The sequence below is a fragment of the Polyodon spathula genome, chromosome 17 (genome assembly GCF_017654505.1).
Source record: "Polyodon spathula isolate WHYD16114869_AA chromosome 17, ASM1765450v1, whole genome shotgun sequence".
NCBI classification, from domain to species: domain Eukaryota; kingdom Metazoa; phylum Chordata; class Actinopteri; order Acipenseriformes; family Polyodontidae; genus Polyodon; species Polyodon spathula.
The window spans coordinates 29,172,709-29,198,483 of record NC_054550.1 but is presented as its reverse complement, the minus strand read 5'-3'; the positions used below and the strand labels follow the sequence as shown (position 1 = coordinate 29,198,483).

Here is a 25,775-nt window from a genome sequence, read left to right as displayed (position 1 = left end):
GTAGCAAACCCTTGCTGCAATGTTTTCCTGAACCAAAGCTGTTTATATTTCACAGTATTATTATTATTATGAGTTTATTTAGCAGACACCTTTATCCAAGGTGATTTACAGAGACCAGGGTGTGTGAACTATGCATCTGTTGCAGAGTCACAACAACATCTCACCCAAAAGACAGAGCACAAGGAGGTTAAGTGACTTGCTCAGGGTCACACAGCGAGTCTGTGGCTGAGCCGGGATTTTTACAAGCCCTTTTCTTTAACCACCACAGCTTCCTATACATTTTAAAATAGCAAATATGTATTTGCTATACGTGCCAAATGCAAATCAGATAAATACAAAACAATTACAACCTTATTTAATTAAAACCTGTACAAAATGGAAGTTTACTGAAGACGTGACTCAATGGGCAGTGCATTTGAATGATAACGATTCAATGCATTTCAAACTGTCTGTTTTTTTCTTCTTTTTTGTGTGTGTTGGTGTTTAATCTCGACAATTCCTGAAAATAGATGAACCTTGGGTGTCAACTGCCAAATGAGTGTTTTTAAAATGCAATGTGTCATAATATAAATTTGTGTGTGTGTATATATATATTATATATATATATATATATATATCATATATATATATATATATATGATACACAATATATATATACAAAAGTACTGGTGGTGCAACACATAATATTTGAATTACAGCTAAAAGGCTTGCAGTGTACTCTGTATGACAAATTCTGAAATGTTATTGTCCTCACTGTTGATATGATGTTATTATTCTTATTTGTTTTATGTAGATTGCCAGTATGTGACTGAAAAAGCACAAAGTCTAGTGAAGTAACACACACAGAATGAAGTGCTTATTTCAGCTAACCCATATTGCACTCTGGATGCCTGCTGTCTCAAAGCCTTAATAAAGTTTATGGAATAAGGAAGTGTCCAGTTTTATATTGCCTTCTTAAGAATGAGGTTTGTTACTAGCTAGCCAGTATTTTTTTCCACTCAGTATTTAATGACTTAAAATGTACTATTCAGAATTTGCTATTGTTTGTGTCAAAATGTGGATGTAAGACTTACTTTGTACATGGGAAATAAACAACTGTCTTTTATGCATCACCTAAAGTGCTGTGAAGTATTGTAATGTAACACTAAGGCCCAGTTGGTTGTTCTGTCAAAGCTCAGTCTTAAAGTATACTTGTTATACACAGTGTATATAAGCAAGGGTCAATGAATGAGTTGCATGCAGGACCAGCAAACTGAATTAGCCAGATTTAGCACTATGGGGGTGCACACAGAACACGATCATTCCCCATAGGCTCATATGACTGTGACCAACTTCAAGTATCTCAAGTTGAGGGTTAGCAACTTTTTCCACCAACCCCTTCAGTTAGACAGGGACGAATGATAGTGAAAATACATTTTAAACAACTTCAACACATTCAACTACAGTATAACAATCAGAGGCAATAAATACCAAGTAAAAGTTAGAACGAAAGCTGAACCGTTTTAACTTGCACATGTAGTTAGTGAGAATTTGCCAATTAGTTTTCCCTCATTAGCTGTAATTCTTCCTTTTCTTTAGAATACTGTCATTTTATTTAAAGTTTTTAATAAATCTTTGCCGACCGCGGACGGGAGCTCGCAGGGAGCAGTGCTCAATTGGCCGAGTGATGCCCGGGGGGAGGGCTTAGGTCGACCAGGGTGTCCTCTGCTCACCAGGCATCAGCGACCCCTGTAGATTGTCCGGGCACCTGTGGGCTTGCCTGTAAGCTTCCCAGAGCTGTGTTGTCCTCCGACACTGTAGCTCTGGGTTGGCTGCATGGCGGGGCTTCAGAGTGAAAAGAAGCAGTTGGCTGATGGCACCCGCTTGAGAGGACAGGGTGTGTTAGTCTTCGCCGCTCCCGAGTGAGTGCTGGGATGGTAGTGGTGAGCCGAGCCTAAAAATACAATTGGACATTTTAAAATTGGGAGAAAAACGGGGTCAAATCAATTGCTGATTACTAAACGTCAATAACCCAGGGAAGGAGATATCCCAAGATGAATCCTTAAGATTAAACACTATTACAGAGCTTAAATAGGTTGAAAACTGTAGAAAAACAAGGATACATTTTTTTTGTTTTTTTGTTTTAGTGTTTAGCTGTTTCAACTGATCATGTGCTATACCAGGCATGGACAAAGTCCTGGTCTTTGTTCCAAGTTGGACTTTCCAGTCCTGGTCTTTGTTCTAACCCGGTTGTAAATTGTTTAATTGAAACAATTCAACCTCCATCTAGACCCTGCAGTAGTCATTATAAAGTTTTTAACTGTTGAACCTGGAATGAAATGGTCCTTCAGGATTGCGATTGGCCAACCCTGTGCTACACCTTTGAAACTGCATAAAAGCAAAATAATGCATGTCATATAAAATGTTGCCACCAGGGGGCTCCCTTCACCTAGTTGGCGCAGTAAAAATACTTTTTACAGGATCACATTTCAACATGTCTGGTAATGTTAGGGATGAAACGGGAGATCAACTGTGCATTGTTCTCACTTACATTATTTTATACTACCAATAATATTGCCTTAATAACAACTAAAGGAGTTGTTATTAAGGCAATAACAACTCATGAGTAATAACATCACAATTTTAAAAGGTCAGTTTCGTTTTTTTTTTTTTTTTTTTTTTTGATAATGGTTAGTTTGTCTATTGTAACTTATCTAAGAACTGCTAAAACAGATCAAACAACATCAGATAACTAATTAATGATTATGAACTCCAAATCATATCAGTAAAAGTTGTTGAAAAAGACTTAAATATCAGTGGTAATGAAATCAGATTTTATGTTGTTCTGTTTTTATTGGTTTATAAACAGGTTACAATACATTACACAGTTACAATATTACAATTAAACTAACTATTAACACAAAATTAACATTTGTAAACATGTTAATAATCTACTTTTTTTCCAGCTGGCCCAATCTGTTCTGTTTTTTTCCAGGGAAATACAGGAGAGGGTATGAGATGTTAGATAAAAACAGCAAAGTTAATTTTGGAAAGTATTTAGGCACTTCTCTCCATGGTAAGAGATTAACCCTCCTAATAGGTCTCGGGTCTATTTGACCAGACTCTAGTTTCCAATTAGCTTAAATGCTATTTTTCTTTTCATTTGCTGTATAATATTTTATGATTTTTCCTAAGTTGGGGTCATGAACTTATACACAGAAAACAGAACCTTATTTTATTATTATTATAGTTGTATTATTTCTGGAAATGGCTGCACCTGTCTGGAGATAATTATAAACAAAAAAACAAACGATATATATCTACAAGGCACAGGTTAATTTTCTCTGTGAGTATTGCAAAACTGGTAAAGACATTCCAAAATGAGGAGCTCCCAGGTTGGCAGACAAACAAGTTTTCTCACAGCTCCTGGACTAAGAGCATAAAAGAGTAAGACCTTTGCAAATAAAAACATTTAATCAATTTAAGACTGTTTAAATTAGTTTGAAATTGCATCGGGTCAATATGACCCAAAACATAACAGATGTACCTAAATTCTGAACATTAATCTTTCATGCTGCACAAATTAACAGCTAGGAGGAGCTCCCATGGTGGTAATAATGTGCATTAGAAATCTGGAATCCACACTTGTGCAGTAAGACCATAAACTGGAAAGGAATGCATTACTCTCCCAGTGCCATCCAATATCAAACCCCAGCCAAAGATTAGGAGATAACTCAGAGATCCTGAAAGGAAGGGAGCGTGAATAATCCTGGTGGGCCGTCGGCCGAGTAGCGAGAAGGATGAATTGTCACGACCGTGCAGAATCAACCTCTGGAATGCAAACGTTCAAATGAAATCAATACAGAGAAAAAGATCACAAGTTTTCCATACAATGAAATACAACTACAATGATTGGCACTCTCCTCACCCCTACAGACCCCCTTAAACACTCTGAGAATAATGCCCAAGTCACCTGTCTATTACTACTCTATTTGAGTTATAGATTGACTAACTTTTTGGTATTAAAGGCACACCAGTACAGTGGGCCTATAAAATTTCAGTAGGCACAGTTTTTTAGCTATATGAATAGGAAGACTGTATAGCTATATAGGAAAAATGACCCCACTATGCACATGAAATTGAAAATGAACATACCAAAACATTAACATCTATAGATCTATGATAAGGTAATGCCTCATACTGGACAGTATTCAGCATAGTACATACAATATGATGGTAGTGAAAATGATACTCATGATAAATGATAGTGTTGAAGGAAAATCCAAGATCTTTCTGTTCTGTATTGAAGAATTACCAATCTGTAAAACATACATACATATCTGTTACCTCAGCATGATGTGCTGTCACTATATTTAGTACACAACATTTTACATTTCATACTCATACTGGAAAAAAACAAATAATAAAGTGGAATAATTTTGTTAGGATAGTGGAAGAGCTTTTAATAGTCTTTAGCATATCACCTTGCTCAGACTCCACTTTTAACCTGGTGAAACTCATTTATCCATTCAAAACACTCCTGTGCACCAGCTACAACCTTAACGTCACCTAAGCCTAATTTTTTTTTTTTACTGTACACGACCTAATTTCTGCAGTACAGGAAGTGAACTTTGACAAGGCATGAAAACCTAGGGCTCTATGACCTAGATTCAGATACCTGATTTTAAAGGATCTATTTATTTTTCAGTAGGCCAGTGTATACATTATAGAGTATATGCCTGTTACCAAGGGGAAACCATTTTTTTTTTTTCAAGGCAATATATTGAACGTTATTATGATTTATTCAGGAGCTTAAGTACAGCTGAAATATTCTGTTGCAAAATCCTCTTAACAAGACTTTTAAGGTTGAACGTTTCCAGGATTATCATGTAGACAACTACATTGGCTGTCAATGTTTTTTTTTTTTTTTTTTTTTTTTTTTAATGTATTTATTTATTTGTTTTAAAGGCACAATAAAACCAAATCAAAGGTTTCAAGCTACATACTGGCAACTAAAACCAAGCAAACTGCCACCCCCATCTGCATTAATGTACATCCTCTGTTTTAATAAGAGCAAATATCAGACCTCACCACAGCTCAGATAGCATTTTCCATCCAAAACACATTTTTTAACTCAGGGTTTCAGAAGCAAGTGTCTGCAAGTTTGTGTTGGATGGGCCCGCAACCCAGACAGCCAAGATGTATTAATCCAGCGACCAGAATAGATGGGTGAAAAGCAAGCCTGTTTCTTTAGATGTGATGGGATGGACAGGTAAAACGTAGTGGTCACAGGGGAAATAACAGCTGCAGACTGCCAGTGTAAACAAGAACAAATTGTTAATACAGCAGTGCCTTGTATTTTCTTTCTTACATAACAAAAGGAGGATTTCTGAGGTTAAAATGTAGAACTGCGTTTGTTAGCTTTGACTTGGCCACCTGAAACTTCAAAGTTGGTGCTGGGATGAACACCGGTTTTGAATTTTTTTAAAATAAAAACCATTACAAATATTCTTTTAATTTTACTTAGCAAAAGTACAGCTTGTACATATTTGAGTAAAACAATCTCAGGACTGAAATAAACCAGCAACCCAATTACATATTAGAGAAAGGAGTGAACCACTCTACAGTATAATGAATCAGAATAATTTCACATGTCATTTACACATTGGTTTCTGATTCTGATCTAGCTGACTACTGTTGTTTCTGGGTTCAGTTTTTCATGCAAAGAGTAAGGTCTAGTTTTCAGAGTAGGCAAAAACAGGAATGGTAAATTAAGATTTATAACTCAATACCCAACCTAACGTCTACTAATCTTTCAAAGACGGTTGAGATACATAACCTTTTAGATTTTGCTTTGGAGAAGTGTATTAAATGAATAAAGATGTGAAAATTACATAATATTTTGGTTGATGGTATAAGGGGTCAGGTCCAACTGTGAAATAACCCATTTTTGAAATCTCTTAAGCATCCTGTGGTATAAACCTCACTACATCAAACACCACTAACCTTGCATGATAACTGAAGTTTTTTTGTTTTTTTTAAATGTGTGTATAATCCATAATAAAGAAAGACCAGTACTTAACACAATCTAGGTACAAGGTTCCACTATTTGTTTCAAAATGATCTTACCAATCCAAAAGGTGGAGCTGTTTTCCAAGAAGGTTTCACAAGAGAGTGCCACCTGGTGGGCTTAGTCAATATTTACTTATATTTTTGGCAGAATCATTCATGAATTAAGAACAGTAAAAACAGTTTACACTTTGGCATCCTTTTTTTTATTTAATGTTTTTGTATTTCTGGTCTATCTTACATTAGAAGGCAGTTTTAAATTATAAAAAAAAGTTATATAGATAGGAACCCACATATAAAGAAAAGTTGTTCACACAATTTGGAGGAGGTTAAGGATACAAAGTGTGGTTTTATTCAAAGAAGAGTTGACTCACAGTTCTATAGATCAGTCTATTGCTTGTTTTGGTAGATCTTTTTTGTTTCAGTTAAATTAAATAAGATGCAAACAGAGCCAAAAACAGTTAGTGAGCCCTGATCAGTAAAACTGCACCATTTTTACTTTACTAAAAATACAACTATAGTTTTCCCATTAGAGTTTCTGCTACAGGCAGGAAAATTTGTAGAAATGATTATAGTGTTGGCCACTTAAATGACTAATTTACATAGTAAGCAAATAATCAGCATATCCCCTACCAAGAACTGGTGACTTTTTTGAATAAAAAAAGTCCACTTTTACATTTTGAGTCTGGTGTTAAAAGTTTACACTTCTAAGTTCTTCCTTTTAGGATCAAAATAAGGTTATGGTTTTAGTATAATAGTAATGCCCTCTTCCACACTGAGCTTCCAAAAGCAGATTGCTTGTAGAATATGGGGTAGGGGGTTCTTTTATCTTTTCATTTCTAATTACATTTGTATTTTGTTTTACCTTTGAGAAACAGCCTCCCATTTGAGACTGCATAGAATGTTTTCCATAAAAGCAGGGCTTTACAGGGTAACTTGGCAGCAACAAACATGCTCCAATAATTCTGTTCTGCAGTGCAAACACTGCGTAAGTTTGGATGAAAGCATTTCCACAAAGAAACAATGTTTATTTTGTTCAAAAATTGTCATTGGAGAAACATTATTCCAAGGAGGGAGCACAAAACAGATTTCCAAGACTTCCAATGGTTATAAACAGCATCAGTCCTATTGAAGAGTCGAACAAAAGATCCTGCAATATGTGCACGGATGGGCGTCCTTTCAGGGTGCTTGAAGAAACTCCTTTGAAGATCTGTTATCAATGCATGTCCTTCTAACCTCCACCTATGGTGCACCAGCGCCATATTCCAACTGTCTAGTCCAGTATTCGTTGACACACAAAAAAAAAAAAAAAAGGTTAGGGCAGCCACACAGGTGGTCGATGATCCTGGTAATGAGTGGCTCACTTCAGAAGGTTGAAAGCTTTAAATTATTCTCCATATTCTTCATTAAAGGGAATGTTTTTTTTTTTTTTTTGTAATCTGTTTCCAGACAGACACATTGGTATTCTTTTGCACCAGAGCAAATTGGCTTTTCCTTATTATTTTCAGCCAATAGCGGTGGAAGAGACAAATATAAAGTCAGATAAGAAATGAAGCCGCCACAGGGCAGTGTGACTAGCATGAGAGAGAGAGAGAGAGAGAGAGAGAGAGAGAGAGAGAGAGAGAGAGAGAGAGAGGGAGAGGATTCCTAGCATTATTGATGAAAGTGCCACTGCCCCTTTTTTTTAAGCTGCAGTGTTTCTCATGTAGAAGTTTAGAAGTTGAGCTTGGTAACTGGCCTCTCCCGGCTGTTCTCTGTTACTTGGTTGTTGACGCGCTTGCGATTACGTTTCATCTTGGAGAGGTCCTTGTCAAACACTTCGCCGGAGCGCAGGGCTGACACCAGATCGTCAAACTCTCCGTCTTCCTCCCCATTCTCCTTGGCCTTGCGCGATTTCCTCTCCTTCTCTCGCTGCTCCTTCAGCTGCAAAGCAAAAGCAGGTTTATTATCTTCCTACAAACAGTAATTTGCTTCATGCAATGATATTCAATTGCTTTGTTTTTTCTGACCAGTTGAAGTGCAATCTGACTTGTATAGTAGGGGCAGAGACATCCAAGATGGTAAGGAGACTGGTATAACACCTACCTTGTTGGACTTCCATTTAAATCAGAAGGACATGCAAGAAGCCCCTCCAGGTCTTTATTGGAAAATTGTGCCAACAAGGGAGGGGCACAAAATATAAACAATACTGTATGTGAGATTGTAGTTCTGAACATTAGTTTTTACATAAGATAAATACATAACTGAATAATTACATTATAAAAAAAGGGTTACATGTGATATATTTTCCATCCACTGTCCTATTGTTTACTTGGAATTTTTCTGCCTGTTATCACAATAAAGACAAAATTGGATATATTTAATTAACATTTAATCAAAACTGCTGGTCTTGCTCATTAGTAAGTCTTTTACTGTTTTGAAAATCAGGGCCTAAGTGGCAAAACCTGACAACAGGTTTCACAAAGTTTCAATGAAGACCCCAAGTCATTTAAAAAATACTTCACTCCGAAAGGTAACATGTTTTTTGTGCTCTCCTCAAAAATAAAACACAGGAAACAAAGAACCCTAGTTTTAATATGTGGGCAAATCTGATCCAAATAAATGTTGCTCCACATTCATTGTTAATTAACTAAAATATCCTATTTTCTTCCCCAGTTAAAGTAAATGAGTTGCATATTGTATTCAAACTTTATATGCTTATGAGGGCCATTGGTTTTAGAAATGATCGCATCATTGTTACCAATTTTGCCACCACTTAAAATTGATAGAGATATTTAATATCCCCCAACCCCCCAGCCCTTGCCTCTTTCTAACAGTGATACAGTATTAATGATTAATTTCCTAAATCCTCTGACCTGTGCCTCCATGCGTACTCTGCGCTCCTCCTCCTCTTTCCTGCGCCGCATGTTCTCGTTCTCCTGCTTGGCCTCACTGAAGGACTGAAGGAACTGATCAAAGATTCCAAAGAATTCATCCGGCTGCATCTTGTTTGCGTCCTCTCCAAAATGTTTCACAGCTCTACAGAACTGGAGCAACACAGAAAAAAAAGAGGATTGAGAGGTTCATCTATTTACCCCGCTCGCTTTGATAAAGCCTTCACGGCAAAGAGCTTTTTGAAGCATGGTAAGAATTTCCATGACATCCCAAGCAAAGAAATGAACCAAAGCTAAAACTAAAAAAAAAGAAAAGAAAGGGTACTACAACTTCCTGCTAATGAAACTGCATGAAAGAAAGAATGAACTGCATTTACTCAGTGAAGTATAGACACATGTGCAGATACTGCACAGAATGCTGGTCCTAAGGAGGGGCAAAAATATCTTTACAAACTTTTCTTCTGTAAATGTACTTGCACCACCTGTTATTGCTTTTTGGCGCATGCTTTTTTTGGTGAAATGTCAGTATTGCACTTAAACTAAAGACCTATAAATAGTATTTAGAATGATCTTCAAAGCAATGTAGTAGTTGCAAACAAGAAAAACAGAACTTCAAAGCAAGGTTAGGTGCACTTTTAGTGACGAGTCAGAAAGTGCTGTTAACAATTAAAACCTTTCAAGAAGGCATCGCAGTCAGCAGATGGCAGTAACATGATTAATCTGATATTAAAATGTTCAGCATCATCATCTATCGCATAAATGAGACTCTTAAGAGGGTGAAAAACCCACTCACACGCACACGTTAGGCAATACATGGGTAACCACCCCGTCTGGCTATTCTGACAATGTCTAATGGAAGCAGATAATACCACAGTAACATTGCCACCAGATTCTGCTTAGCATTCCCTAATAAGAATATATTTTATTGGCCAAAGCAACAGTAAAACATTTTTTCTTTTTTAAGTTTAAAAAAAAAAAAGGAAGCAATATAATGTGGTCTTGGGGCACCAAGAACGTAAAACCCATAGTAAACATAGCAGGGGATGAAGAACTCTTACTTTCATCATCGCTTTGATGTCATTTTAATTTATCATTGCCATGTGGGCCCGATATCAAAACCAAATGTGTTTTAGCAGGACCTTTTCACAGCTCTGTGCTTTGGAAATTTACTCAGTTTAGGTATTAAATGGTGCATGATTAACAAGCACTGTGGTTTGCTGTCTTGGCTAGTTTCCACAATAAAACACAGCAGCTCACACGCTCATATGCACATGAGGTGAAGGTAGAGGTGGACACAAGTAGCAAAGTCTAACACATTACAAAATGCCAAATCACTTATTAAAAGGCATTATAGTCTCATGAACAGGAATGTCACCAACAGTACAAATCAGGGCAGAGAGGGCCTTTCAGTTCTAAATGAGCTTACGATTAGAGCTTACGCAGGGCCATGTGTATTGCCTTGTAGATTACTGAACCACGTGTCTCCATTCATCTAAAAGCACTAATTTTCTTCAACTGCCCTTTTAAGAGAAATTGTCAATCATAGTGTAAGGGTTATCATAAATAGTGCTCAATAAAAGTGTTCAATCTTTACAGATTATTTCATTTGGAGATACACTGATTTTTTTTCACTGTTTTTTGTACTTTTTGAATTTCATCAAGTGGTGGTATTAGCTAGCTGTGGGAAGGGGATGTGATGACTTAAGATTTGGGGCTGCCCTTATGGGTTAAAAAAACAGTTGGGGGGGACGGGAGATGTTGACCACATTCATGGAAGCCACCTCCATTGTAGATTAAGGCAAAAGTCAGTTTAGTAATGCTCAGAAGCCTGGATAATTAGAAACTGGCGTTTTACATGTAAAGCAATGCAAGTAATGCTGATCTAGAGATTTTCTTCTGTGGCGTTAGGACGTATTGTTGCATGGTGAAGAATCAACACTTTTGTGCACGTTGAAGCCCCAACGGGCAAAATAAGTATCTGCCTTTAGTTTGTTATTTTGCCAACTTGTGGCATCATTACAAAAGAAATGCATCAATGTGGTGCTTTTACTTTTAAACAAAGCCACTGCCACACACCAAGAGAGGAAGCAGGAAAAATTACAATGTTCAAGGGAACCTCATGATGTTGTACCATCTACACCAACAAAGCTGCAGAACAACAATATATAATCCCATGGGTTCTTTGACTGGAGATATTGTACATGTAACAGAAACAGCTTTTTTTTTTTTCTTTTTTTTTTTTGCATTTTACATTTAATTCTTACTTTGGAGTGTTATATAATTAGCTACTCAAATTCAGCCAACAAATTCTAACTGGGAAATCTACACCACTTACCAGCTCCTTCGCTTCTGTGAGTGAATCCTCCACATCGGAAAAGCTGAAACTAGCCACAGCGATGAACTGGCTCACCACAGAGACAAACTTGTCCCCAGACTGCGAAGGCTTTGACTTTTGGAACTCCAGCTCCTGTTGGATGTAAACAGGTAATGCTCTGTATTCCCTGACCTCACAGTTCTCAAACTAAGAGACTTCCCTTTACCTCGAGGGAGTCTCCCGTCTTCCACCGTAATGCAAAAGAACCATTCTTTGGCTTAATTTTATCATCTTGCTCACAAAGTCTAGGACATAAACTTTTGACATTATAAATAAAAAAAAAGTCAACTGTATTAACAGTGAATAAGGCATTAGGTAAAACATCTTGTCACATTAATTTAGTTTCTTACAGAATTTTTTTTTAAGGAAGCCTGCTGACCCCAGGAGCTGTTTAGATCAAATCCAGATTCCACCCCCAACTCAAAGAAGTTAAACTTAACCACCAAGTCATCGTGGTTATATAAATGCGACATGGCTCTTTCTGGTCTGTGATGGATAGTGATAGCAAGAAAGACAAGAGAGCACATGCAGCTCAGGAAGGAGAGAAACCTGGGCCAGCCTAGATGAGGGGTCTCCCACCTTCACTTCCTTCCCACCACTCAGGAAGAGAGAAGCATGTTTGAAAATTAAAAACAGAGACAGAGAAGGCACACTTACACACTCCACATTTTTCAGGCCATTTCGCAGGTTGCCGATTTCTTTATCAAGCTCAGTCATACTAAGAGAAGAAAGAAGAACACAGAATTACTTCAGCTTCAGACAAACATGCACAGGTTCAAGTCACAGTTATATCAGTCCTAGACTTCAATAAAAGGCAAAATCACTAAGTAAAAAAGTACTACAAGCCATTCATGTAGGGCCTAAGATCACACTAATTTTATTTTAATATATACATGACTAACAAAGAACACATTTAGTGGGAAGTCACAGATTCACAAATTTAAACTGAAAACAGTAAAATGTATAGAATATTAGCATACGCAAGCAAACTTCTCATATCTTAACACATTGTGACATTAATGGCAATGTTATTCAAGGGAACAAAACAGAAGACAAATTAGGCAAATCACTGTTTTGCTGTTATTAGCAGGAACCATTGATACAATGTTCTTGTTCTGCACAGAGAGCCCTTTGTGGTAAGATTCTAAATTAAGATACTGTACTACTGACCTCTTGGATCATCAAAATTGTAGTCTGGCTTCATGACTGAAGTATAAAAAAATGTTACTACTGGTTGAGATTAATGTTACCAACCTGTAAATCCTCCCATCTACAGAAATCAGTTGGAAATAAAGCATATTGCCACCCATAAAGATTGTTGGAAATTCTACAATCAAACTCAAGCCAAATACAGTACAAATATAGTCCTATGTAACCTTTTTGGCAAAATAAAAAATAATTCCCTCCAAGTCTAAATTAGTGTTTCTTGTAATATTTCAGCTGTGAATCTCAGACAGCTGCCGAATGCCTCGTTCCTGTTCACTGACCCTGTTACTGAGGATTGTTATTTATTATATATTTCATGTTCTACGCTTGTGACACATCATGTTCCAAGCAAATGACACACTTGTAGCTCTGGTTTTCCTTTTGGATCCAAAGGGAAAAAACAAAATATTCAAGTTTTCATGAAACAAAAATATTGGCTGGAGATTGTTTAAAAAAAGATTGTCTAGCCAACATCCAACTAGGAAAGCAAACCCTTCAAAGTGATTAAACAGGTAGAGGAAATCTATTAATAATAAAATAGAGAACATATTAATCTTTCAGGTGAATTAAGCTCTCTCTTGATCCACATACACTTATGGCACCAATTTAAAGCTGCCTTCAGATTGTAAACTGATATTCTCACATACACCCACACACAAACTCTCACATAAACTGATATTCTCACATACACCCACACACAAACTCTCATTATATATATATATATATATATATATATATATATATATATATATATATATATATATATATATATATATATTATATATAATATATTATATATATAGATATCATAAATTAAATTAATCCAGATTTAACAACATGTTGACACAATTATAATTATTATTACACTATATATTTATTTATATAACTATATTTTACTTATATAATTATTATTACACTAACTACACTGATTTGTTTCTACAGTTACTATAGTTACTCTTTTACCATAGGGCATATCAGGAACTGAACATTGTCCAGACTGTTCCCTAGATCCCTCCCACTGCATACTTGATAACCTACAGTTTTATAACCAGGAGGTCCATGGTTCAAATCCCAGCTCACTCACTGACTCATTCTGTGACCCTGAGCAAGTCACTTAACCTCCTTGTGCTCCACCTTCAGGTGAGGCGTTGTTGTAAGTGACTCTGCAGCTGATGCATAGTTCACACACCCTAATCTCTGTAAGTGGCCTTGGATAAAGGTGTCTGGCTAAATACTCAAATAATAAAAAAAAAAATACAATCAAACCACTTGGGTCTTGAGGATGGTTTCATTTCTGTGTTTTGGCAGCGACACATTACACGCTACTTAATGAAATCACTTCGGTACTGGCCAAGTCCTATTTGTAGGGCTCCTATCTCTGGTGACATGAAGTAGATGTCAAAAGCAAAATATGCCTTGGCTGAAGTTCAGCACTTGTTAAATATTATCACTTGTGATGCCCAGTCAATCTACTTCAAAAGGTGGGTGTTCAAGAAACATTCACATTTTGAAATACCAAAACTCATTCCAGTTGGAGTGACAGTGGCAGTGTTTTAAACTGTACAGTACAAGTTGCCAAGTAAGTACTTACATGGACTATCCCTATGGACAGCTCTCCAGATAAAGTTTTGGATCTGGGAGTAACTTACTCTCTAATTTGAACACTGAGAGAGTAAAATGTATTTTCAGGGGGTAAAATGCAACATTACCTTGATGTCATTAAAAAAGAGCCTTCCATTTTAACTGCACTGTTACTTTGAATGACTGTACAACCATGCGTGTGTTCTACAAATATCCTTTATCAGCTCAGCGCATTGTTTGAGGTATTGCACTGACTGCAGACTAATTACGATAACATTAAAAATTAAATTCCTAAACTCAGTGAACATGTTACAGTCTTAACATAAAGCCATACAGATAAATAAAATAAGGAAATGCATTAATACGTTATAAAACAGTTTGTTTAATATTACAGGCTCCTTTATTTATTTTTTAGTGGTTGCCTCTGACTAGGGTTTCAGTTCTATTTGTAGCTGGACTGTTGTGGTTATGCTTCACCCTGTGTAGCTTCAAAATGTTCTTACCCTTAAGTGCTGTTCATTGTTCCAGGTATTGTGTTGGTAGATGCACAGTACCACTGATTGTTGTCGCGTTTACAGTCACCGTCCCCCCCCCCCCCCAAAAAAAAGTTTGATATGATGGGATGACAGTAGTTGCATTTTTTAATCATGTGTATAATGCTCAATAACATCGATGCATAATGATACCTTTAACTCACACTGTCTTTGCCTATACCAAGCAAACCAGACAAAACTTACAAAGAAAGAAAGAAAGAAAACAACCTGATATTTTGGGTAATTGTGTGTTTGTGTGGGGGTTAAAATTAGGCTTTATAATACATACATACATACATACATACATACATACATATATATATATATATATATATATATATATATATATATATATATATATATATATATATATATATATATATATATATAATGTTTAGCTCATTACTTGATGATTATTTTTAATTTCTTTTTTTTACTAAGCTTTGTGTCCTCAGTATAAAAACAGCGTTCCCTTCCCGCTGGCTTTTACTGTTTGTTGCTGTACATGCAGCCATGACGTAACAGACCGCCCGCTGACTTTCCCCTGCCGCGTTCAGTGTGAACGGCCCTTTACTGTGATTGGCTGCAAAGACAACAGGGCTAGCCAGAGATTGAGTAATGTTTATTGGTCGTTTTTTTCTTGTGCACTTTTTCCTAGTAAACTCAAGATTATACCTTCCGCTGAAAGTCAGATCACCTTCAGCGGAAAGTCAGGAACTCAATTTCATCACTTTGAATAATTAAATGAAGTTTGCCTTTTATAACCTGTTTCAGAGAGAGTGAATGAAAAAAACCCAGCTCATCAAGCACAAATCTAAATGCAAACTGATACAAGCAGTGGATTGTGACATGGTCTGCAATTTTCTAAATGCAGGCAAAACCAGAAAGCACTGAGCTTGGCCCAGCCATCTTTCTTTCAAGAGCATCACTCATCAATACTCTTTAAAGTACTCACTTCACTTTTGCAGCAATGGGTACATTTTGCAGATCCTCATGGAAAACCATAACTTTGGGATACTTCTTCTCGAGAATGATGATCAGGTAGTGCAAGAGAGTAACATTCCTGAAAAATGCAAAATATGTCAAATCTACAGTTTGTTTTCCTGCAGTATGGTCTACACACACAAATGCCTATATACAGTGGCCCTATATTGGTCCTTTTAATAAGCATGCAAACTGCTTACTTGTCAATGCTCGACTTGGTGTCGGCAATCTTGTTTAGACTGGACACCTTAAACCCATATGCATTGCCTCTCTGACCCTTGTTCATGTAGTTCCCAAAGGCCAGGACTACCTCCAGCAGCTGCTTAAAATTCCTGCTCTGTAGCACCTCCTTAGAAGCAACACGGAGTGCTACAACATAGGGGAGAGAAAATGTTGGAGATCGTTTGAAAATACAGTAAGAGATAAGCATATTGACAGCAGCCTCAGTCCTCCAGGTCTTTGAATTCAAGGAGTAAGGGTCTCCCCGCTACCCTATTCCCCTTTTCAATCCTACACAAAGAATATTTCAAACCACACAGATGGGTGTGCACATGTAAGAATGGAAATCAAAAATGTGTACCTTCAACCTTGGGTTTGACTTCTCCTACTCTCTCTGCAAACTTCTTCTTGAAGTACAGTGACTCTAGCCTCTGTTGGTAGTGGTTTATTCTGTAAAAAACAGGTCAGACAATGAATCTATCATAGGGAGTCTATAACTAATGCACAAGATTATGTGCAGACCTCTATAAATGCTTGCCACATGGTTGCACCACTTTATACTAATTGTACACTGTTCAAACTCTATACATTACACCAATGTGACATTTAACATTCATTTAAACACATAATTGAATCTTGTGGTAGGCCCACCCATCTGACACATGTGACTTGATTTGCTGCAACATTTTCATCTTATCTGCCAAAATCAGGGTGCTAGGAAAAATGTAACCTGCACTGACTAAAATGAGTTTTATCCAGTAATGAAGGCAAGCAACCTACCACACTAACCAAATACTACATTCTCTCCCTTTAAAATTAAAGGCTGTGGGCTCAGTCATGAAGGGTGGCTTGCTTTGTATTTATACATATCTTTGGATTAGACAGTGGTTGATCAGACGTCCAGTTTGTTTTGACTTAATTAAGATGCAAGTCTAAAATTATGCTTGTCTGCCGGGAGGGAAAAATGAACAGTGTTTGCAAAAAATAACAAATGGCAAGATCCCAATACGCAGTCAAGAAGTCAGCCTATATACAAATTCAACAGTATAATTTAATTAAGCTGTCATGTTGTATACCAATCTAAATAGCGCCATCAATGAACATTACTAAATACAATACAAACACAACATCTCTGTGTTTGGGTGGCTTTATGACTTTTTGGGTGGCGCTCCTTAGAACCGTCATTGTTTATATTACTAAAACAAACTCTTGTCGGATGCCTCAAAAACATTTTTATATGGGACAAAAAACCTAGGGTCAAGCCAAGTGTATATTATCCTTATCTACAGTGTACAGAAAGTGTTAACTTCTGGATTCCTGATTAGGTCAGGAAACAGCCTGGTTTTCCCACACAGGGGTGCATTTCCTTTAAGTCGTACAAACATGTTCACTACACTTAAGGGTGTGTCATCCTGTATTGTTACAGCTGCCAACTCCTTCACCTGGGACTCATTCATAATAATAAAACTCCTGACTCAGCACTAAGACAATGGCATTTCAGAGCTGGTTTTTCTCAGGGACATTGCTGGTGACTTACTAGGTTGTCCACTGCTGTAGTTAAATACATTGGTCAGTCAACTGAAGAAAGTTTAGTTCTGTCAGATTCAGTTTAGTTATGATCGCCTGCTTCAGTAACTACCTGCTCATTTCATAAAGGAATCGGTCAGCTTTGGCCATGCGATCAAGTTCATGTTTGTGTTCCTCCAGCAGGTCAATATCACTCTTCTCAGGAACAAACTTCAGGAGCTGAATGGAGACAAAATTGTGCAAGGGCCTTTCAAAATTATTTGACACATTCTTTATCCTCGCCCCCTTCTAAATACATTTTATAACATCTGACAAATCAAAAAGCTAATATTTTGTTGTCGCAAAAATCAAGTCTCATGTGTTTTCGGTTGACCTGCTTTGCATAGCGGGCAAGCATAGTTGAACACATTTTCCTCCCCTATTTTGTTCAGATGATATGCAAATGCCCTGTAGAAATTAAGCTAGTGCTTTCAGATAGCAGGAGTTGTCATAGACTGACACGAAGGACTAGCAGCACCTCCTGCAAACAGTCATTGCGAATAACGGATATGGATTATAAAACAAATTGACTACAAAAACAAGCCCTGTAAAACTGTGTAAGAATCTAATTCAAAGTTCTTGACAAAGCACTTGAGGACACACCTTGACTTTTACAAATTAATTCTCAGCCATAGCGAGTAGTAAGGAGGACTGTTTCCTGTTTGGCTGAATTCAACCAAAAGCTATATTCCAACATTTTCCAGTTCACCCAACCTGCTGCCAAGGCTAGACAAAATTTAAAACATAATAATAATAACAATAATTGGATATTTTGTATATGAATAACCCATACGGAAGAAAGATTTCAATTTAATTCTTACCGACAGTGGTAACAACTCTAAGCAGATTCAAAATGTATTTTTGCTTTATTTTTGGAATGCTCAAAGCACAAACTTGAAAGATTGCCTGCTGGACTGGATCTCCAGCATAGCTCAAACACTTAAGTAGCTGCTATGTCAGTATCAATGTCAGGATCGCTGGATTTTATGGGTTTCAGTAACACATAATAGTCCAGTGATTATGTCATCCTAAGAAAAGCCTTGTCTTGCTTGTACTTGTATTTAGGATAGCCCAGTATGTTAAATAGGTATCCAGTTAACTGTAAAAGTCACTAAGTCTTCTTGTCTTGTCGAAACAAAACTAAAAGGAACCGTTTTTAGTTGTCTTTCTTTAAGTGTGGATAAACTTCTTCTAGAATTTGCTCAAGCATAGCATCAGAAGGTACTGGCAGAAGGGTCCTAGTATTGTTTGCACCAACTTATTTACTTTTCTTTTGGACATTTGGATCTTTGAATACATTCAGGGGCATTACAGCCCATTTGTGTGTGTGTGTTTTCTTTTGTTGTTGTCCACAACAATAAAACCAAGCAAACTGCAAACAATGAGTACAATGCATGTACATAATGAATGGTCACTTTTTTAATTCAAATTCCCTGTTGTCATAAAAGTCATTCATTATCTAAAACAGAATATTTTGCAAAAACTTGAACTTCCATTAGGTCATTTAATCCCCTCACTTAGCCCCAACCTCCCACTGAAACAATATTAAGGCTGTTCAACTAAGCTCGGTTTATAAAGGTTGTGGTCACTGTAGGGACAGCTCTTGCACTTATTTTCAGCATAATTGCCTCACCCATATAAACCCATGGCATGACAACCTTTCATCTTCCTGACGCCAGCTTTATCAACAATGCCACTCCCATCTGTAAATGGATAGCATGTTATTCCACTGGTATGCAATATCTAGATTGCTAGTGTGGCCTGGTAATTAAAGAACCCAGTCATGTCATCCAACGTTTTCAAAGTATCAGAAAAATGTATATAAAAGACTATATGTTAAATGACAAGAGGCCCTCAGATGCAGACACAAGCCTTTTGACACATAAATCAAAACATGGGCTGTCTACTTCAAGCAACATCACTGGTTATGTTAAAATGTTATATATATATATATATATATATATATATATATATATATATATATATATATATATATATATATATATATATATATATATATATACACACACACACATATATACATACTTGTTTTCCAGTGAAGCAGATTAGTATAATCCTATGGATTGGAAGAATTTTGTCCTTAGAAAATCCAATACAAATGCTAATCGCATAACTTCTGTTTATATCACATGTTGAACAGACACACAGTTGGCCGCGAGGGCAGCACATTTATAATTTTTACTTATCTGGTGAAGCAGATCCACCAAAAATGCTAGAAAAATGATTCCAGTGATTTAAATAATTTGCATTAACCGTCATCAAGACGAGTTTGTAAAATGAGCGACCAAGGAGTGAAGGATAAAACATGCATCAGTATGGTTCAAATGAGCAATTTCTCCAACACAGTCATTGTGCACTGGTAGTAAATGGATGCCACTACACTTGTGCGACATTTTGTTTAATAAAATATTTTCCCTGTTTTTAAAGAGAGGAGAATGATCTACTTGAATATATGTGAAGTGTGGAAGACATGTGTATTGCAGTGGTTGTATATTGTACACAGATTCTGGTACTAATAACTTTATCACATTTCTCAAGATATTTTATTGTAGACTCATACAAGACATGCATACAAGAAAAGTGTGATACTTGTTTTCCAATGACCATTGCAGTACATTGTATTTGTATTTTAAAGGTTTGATAGCATAAAAGGGAGTTTCATTCCAAATTAGAAAGGGGTAGAATCACTTAATGAATTTTGGAAACAAAAAAAATCCACAGCTTTCAGCTGGTATAAATCAAATTGTTCACAGCTGTGTGTGTGTGTGTGTGTGCCAGACACACCTTCTTCTAACACATAGCTGCAACAACACGGTTTACTTTTAGGCCAGGAGTAATATTTGTTGTTGTTCTGTAAATCTGTAAAGAGGTTTCAACACACCTGTTCAAGCATATCCTTTGAAATATCTTCCTGCTCATCCATTGTTAAGATAGCACGCTTGATTTCTTCATTTGTCAGTCTCAGTCTGAAAGACAAAAAACACCAGGAATCAAATTTGCGCAAGAAGGTTCCTCATTTTAGTACATTTCAAATCATTGTCTGTCTCAAACACTTTCTTAACTCACTGATAAAGGGATGAAAGTACTGTCGCTGTGGGTTTAGCCACTGCTATTCACACTAACAAGTATTGGTTCAGCAGTACCATCAGCAACACAACCTCTGTTAGAGGCAGTTGTTTCTATGGTGTAGAACACCAGAGAGGAGATTTCACTCTGGAACACATTCACTGTGGATCAACTGCAGATGGGGCAACGTAGCCACACTGACTGCAGTCCAACACTGAGCTATCAAAGCCTTAAAAGGGTTGCGCCAAAGTTGTGTAGCTACTTGACAGAACTTGCCTTATAAACAGAAAGCATTATCAATTAAAATTCAAGTGAGTTACAAAATTAGTCTGAATGGGTTAATCGCTTTACATTTATTTCTTTTAGGTCAGCTCTTTCTATCTTATGCCTATACTATACTGTATGGCAATTCAGAACAGAGGATTTCTTTGGCAACATCAGGATTCTGCCCAGGGAGAGACCAGCTCTGATCCACGACATTGCCTAACAATCACAAGTAGTTGCAAAACCTGACAGTTTTAAGAATGATCCCTGAATTATGTAGCAACATAGCCTCAAACATTCCAATACAGACAAGGAGACATCCAAGTCTCTAATACACTGAAATCACCCAGCAGTCTTTCAAAAGCAAACCTTAAAACAGAGCTGCCCTAGACAAGCCTGGGTTTACATAATCCTAGTCCACACCCACCCCTGCACTGGGCAACCAAGGTATTCCTAGGAACAACTGTGTAATGTCTAGGTTTATGTAAGACGTGGTTACATAATTCCGTAAGAACATAAATATTTATCCCATAAACAATACCCCCCCCTCCCCAATATGTGTTAATGATACCGTATATTTTAACTTAAACAAATAAATAAATAATACTATGGAATTACAACACATTGAACTGCTGCACAGCTTCTGAAAGCCTTTACAAGTACAGAACTGTATTTGCCTGTAGAGTGATGTGACTCAACCATGTTGATCACAGCTGTCGGTGTTACCTGGTCTTATCTAAACTAGCACATTTTTACTGGCCACGGAAAATACCACAGGACTCGACCACAAAAAGAGTCACCGAGTCCTAACTCCCCAAGTGCAGTAGTAATGAGCAGAAAGCCCACCTCTGTGTAAAATTCATAAGGGGACTATAAATGAAAAAGCAAGCCCTTCTGTTGATAGACTTTTGTAAGGCAGTAACTGTCTTCCATTCATTAGGTAAAGCAGAAATGAACAGGAAGATTCAACAAGTCACTGCTTTATTTCTATGACTTTCAGGAATCTGTTTTATAATTTATTTTAAAATTATTGTTTCTAAAGACAGGAAATTAAATAACAAAAATCCTAGTTTCAGACATGACAATATAAAATAATAGGTGCAGTAAATTAAGTTGGGAATCAGGAAATGAAATCCCGTTTGTGTATGCTACTATGGAAACAAGAGTAATAACCATGCATAGAATAGAAGGGCCTGGGACAACTTTATCCCCATATGTAAAGATTAAACAAGATTCTTGGCCTAAACAGAAATGTTAACATATTTTCAGATATGATAAATGGTTTCTGGTTATATAAAACTCAAAGGCTTATGTAAATACTACATTCTTTAATTGTGAAGTCAGGCTTGTGGACTGTTGTGCTTTGACAATGAGAAGGCAAATAAATAGCTTAGAGCCATATGACAGCAGCTTTTGCAGAGAAAGAATGTGCTGAGATAAACAGCATTTAAATGGTAAATAACAATTACAACCAGGCATTAGCTATAACAGTGGACACAGAAATACAATAAGGCAACCATCTGTTTGCAATAGATTTTAACCATAAAAGGTATAGACCCGCTTCGTAGAGGTTGAAAGACCCTTTTATAACCAGATTGAATATAGACTGGTAGCTAAAACTACACAAAACCTTCTTATACACAGGGAGTGCCCTGCCAAAAAAGTACTATAGTATACTATGGTAGCACTATGGCATACTGTAGTTGTACTAAAGCACTTAGCAGGGTCATCAAAATACAGTGATGTCATGATGAGGGAAATAACTTTGTTAAAAGTATCCACATGTTTTTTTAAACCTTTTTCAAGCCTGACTTCAAACTCTGATTATGCTTCCCAGATGGAACTTGCACATAACATCCATTCTGTTGCAGGCAGTGGTAAGAGAATGGCTGTTTAGTTCACAGTGTAACAGAGTGGCCTACAAGTCTGCCTACAGCGAACACTGTTTTGGGTAACGTAAACAACTGTTAAGACAAATGGTATCGAATGAAGTGGAGTACAGACAGGCGCAAGTGTGAAGCAATATAATAAACATTCGCCCCGGAATCATATCTTAGTGTACACTGAACATGATTGCGGGACACTTCAACTTTAAACATGTTACTCACTTGGACAGAAGAATATTACAGTTCTGAGCTCTCCTTCCATCAATCACAGACAGCTCCTTAACCTTCCTGGAGCCCAAGGTGTCATCGTTATCTGGTTCTTTCTGTGGAGAGAGATGTTGGAATAAACAAAGCTGGTCCTACTGAACATACACAAAAACAATGTTTTTTTTACTGATTTATCTTGTCACTAATTAATCAAATCATTTAATTTAAAAAATGAGTGCTAATAATTGAGGCCTATGAACACAGATAAGATTAGACAGAGATAGCAACACTGAGCTCTCCCCCTGCCCCCCAAAACTGTATTCTGATCAGTACATGTTGAACTTGTCTAATCCAAATAGTTTCGATGACAATGACAAAGACGCCACTGTGTTAATATTTAGAAAACACTCACCTGTTTGTTGTTATTGGTCATAAAGAAGTCCTAAAATGCAGGCAAGGAGCAAGGAAGAAGCAGCATTTATTAAAAGAATGCAGTTTGGTGAAGCAAAATAAACCGCCAGCCTCAGCAAATCAAATCCATCTAGTCGAGTGATTTTTTTAAATACGTTGCCATTTTTTATGAAAAAAGGTAATAAAATTTAACCCCCCTAGTACCATTGTTTATAAATAAAAATGATACTTTTGGTGAAGATTTGCAAGCATCTTTGCCACACGAATAGCATATCAGTTATCTACCATACAGCTTTTGGGATGTATTATGACTTCCACTTCATTTTTATACTTAAGACATTTAATTTTCCTTTTTTACGATTCAGTTTGAATGTTGTCAGATGATAGAGGTTTATATTCTAATGCTATTGTGTACAAAAGTATAATAGGCTTGTGTTATAGTAATAATATACCTTATTATGAAAGCTCAGAAATCAATGCAATACGACACGACTTCAAAAAAACAATGGTACCGAAGTGGTTAAATAATCAAAAGATGTACACCTGTCTAAATCAAGTAGTTTTGATTCTATATACAGCTAGTGTTCTTCCTAGGAAGAACCAAAAAGGGTCTCCTGTAACTGGTTTGATCATTTAATTTTAAATGTTGCACATTACTTCTTGAAGGTAACTCTGTAGGAAACCAATTAATCTGCTTGTTTCTGGGTCAAATTCCTGCAGTTCTTTTTCCAGATCCTAACACTAGCTTCTTAATTAATGTCAATCATTAATCTAACCCTTACAAAAAAAGAACTTCACTGCTAATACAAGTATTCTGAATGCAGTGTCTGCATACGGCAGCTTCAAAATACCCTTTATATCCATGCTGTACCACTGCATTGAACTGGATAAAACAGTTACTGATTCCAAAACACTGTATTTGTACTGTTTTTGCAAGGGCATGATAATGAACTAAAAAGCATTGAAAAGGTTTGTGCTAAATCTATCTGTGATGTTTAGTCATGCAGGTGCCTTATATTTAGCTTAAAGCCATTTATATTAGAGTAGTTTAAAAAAAAAAAAATCAAATTTGTAATTAAAATGACAGGTGCATTGTCAACATAAGGCTGTGACATATCATCACAAACACACAAAGGCTAAATATTCAGTGGTCATGACTTAATATAATCAAGTATGACCAATGGATATCTTTGCCTTAAGCGGTCATTCGAAGCATTTAGTAGAAACAGGCTAAAACTCCTATGCGTCAATCACTTCTGGTTCAATGCAATACCACTATACCTGTTGCCTCTGATAAGCAGAAAATGTCTTCTCGATGTCGTCAAGGTCAAGCACTTTGAAAACTTTAGCATCATCAACCTCAGTCCACAAAGTTCCCTCCAATTTATTCTGTGGGCAAAACAAAAAGGCAGGAAACATTTAATGGTGAGGTAACAGATAAACATTTGGAGCTCTGCATTTGCGTCAACACATATCCTACTATAAAGCTGTTGACAGTGCTTCCATGGCCTTGACTCAAAGCAGAGTCAAGTAAGTGTCCTGTTAAGTGTATGGGTAATACATTTAGAGCTGTCCAACCTTTGATATCCAACCACCTCAGATTTACGAAGCAGAACTCACCTCAGGGAGTTTGGTCCAGTTGAAAGACTTGAGAGGGTTGGATGGCTGTGGGATGTTCTTCCTCTTCATTGCAGGTCCCAGGGGTGCCCCAGGTGGGGGGGGTGCCCCTCCAAGGGGTGGAGGTCCAGGAGGAGGAGGAGGGCCCCCTGGTGGTGGGGGTGGTGGAGGCATTCCCCCAAGAGGGGGTGGAGGAGGAATGTTGCATGGTAGAGGGGGTGGAGGCAGGGGTCCACCTGGGGCTCCCGGGGGAGGAGGGGGCCCACCAGGGATGGAGGAGAAACTAGTCCTCTGAAAGAGAACACATTTCAGTTATGACAGACAATAGCATAAAAACCTTTATTATTGAGAGTGGGCGAGTACACAAGCATTGGAGCGTAAATGTACATAAATGCATTTTAATAAAATGAAGGTCAGTCTAATGAGGATGGGTGTCAATCTAATTCACAAACTATTGATCAGCCTGAAGTTTGTAGCTTTCATGGAAACTGTATGCACATCTCAAGCAGAGCTATGAATAAATACATTACTCAACACGGTTTTAAGTTGGGAATGCACCATTCTGATCTAATCATCAACTTGTTGAGATGCATATTAGCTCCCCCCCCCCTCAAATAGTGAGGAAGACAGAGGTATACCACAGGGGGAGGGGGGGGGGGGACCTACGGTGCTAAGATCACGCAGCTGTGTGGAGAGTTCAGACACTTGCTGTTTGGCTTGCTTGTGCTCACAAGCCTCTTTCTCCAGTTTCTCTTTCATCTTATTGAGGGTCTGCATCATCTCCTCCTTCTCCTGGGTTTTGGCATCACACTCTCTCTCTTTCTTTTCTAGCTTCTGCTGCAGTTCATTGTGCTCTGTTTAAGGTGGAAGGAAATCACAATCAAGACCTAGCACAGAATACATGGTTTTTAACCTATTT

At 37.1% G+C, this 25,775-nt stretch overlaps 1 protein-coding gene across 6 annotated transcripts in view; it reads right to left on the bottom strand.

Annotated features, from left to right (window-relative positions):
- Positions 1-5,485: 5,485 nt before the first annotated feature.
- The window catches only part of LOC121330250 (disheveled-associated activator of morphogenesis 1-like), an 81,968-nt gene continuing 61,678 nt past the window's right edge, over positions 5,486-25,775 (bottom strand). For 5 of the 6 annotated variants that reach the window (XM_041276611.1, XM_041276612.1, XM_041276610.1 and 2 more), the window contains exons 13-26: positions 25,523-25,710; positions 24,860-25,147; positions 24,521-24,628; positions 23,241-23,270; positions 22,844-22,944; positions 20,287-20,371; positions 17,458-17,564; positions 16,180-16,268; positions 15,800-15,968; positions 15,571-15,678; positions 11,953-12,013; positions 11,257-11,388; positions 8,904-9,074; positions 5,486-7,971 (exon numbers count right to left, since the gene is read on the bottom strand). In XM_041276611.1, coding sequence (XP_041132545.1) covers positions 7,762-7,971; positions 8,904-9,074; positions 11,257-11,388; positions 11,953-12,013; positions 15,571-15,678; positions 15,800-15,968; positions 16,180-16,268; positions 17,458-17,564; positions 20,287-20,371; positions 22,844-22,944; positions 23,241-23,270; positions 24,521-24,628; positions 24,860-25,147; positions 25,523-25,710 — 1,847 coding nt within the window. In that variant the 3' untranslated portion in view covers positions 5,486-7,761. The remainder of the gene's footprint in view (positions 7,972-8,903; positions 9,075-11,256; positions 11,389-11,952; positions 12,014-15,570; positions 15,679-15,799; positions 15,969-16,179; positions 16,269-17,457; positions 17,565-20,286; positions 20,372-22,843; positions 22,945-23,240; positions 23,271-24,520; positions 24,629-24,859; positions 25,148-25,522; positions 25,711-25,775) is intronic. The other variant, XM_041276614.1, reaches the window with a different exon arrangement.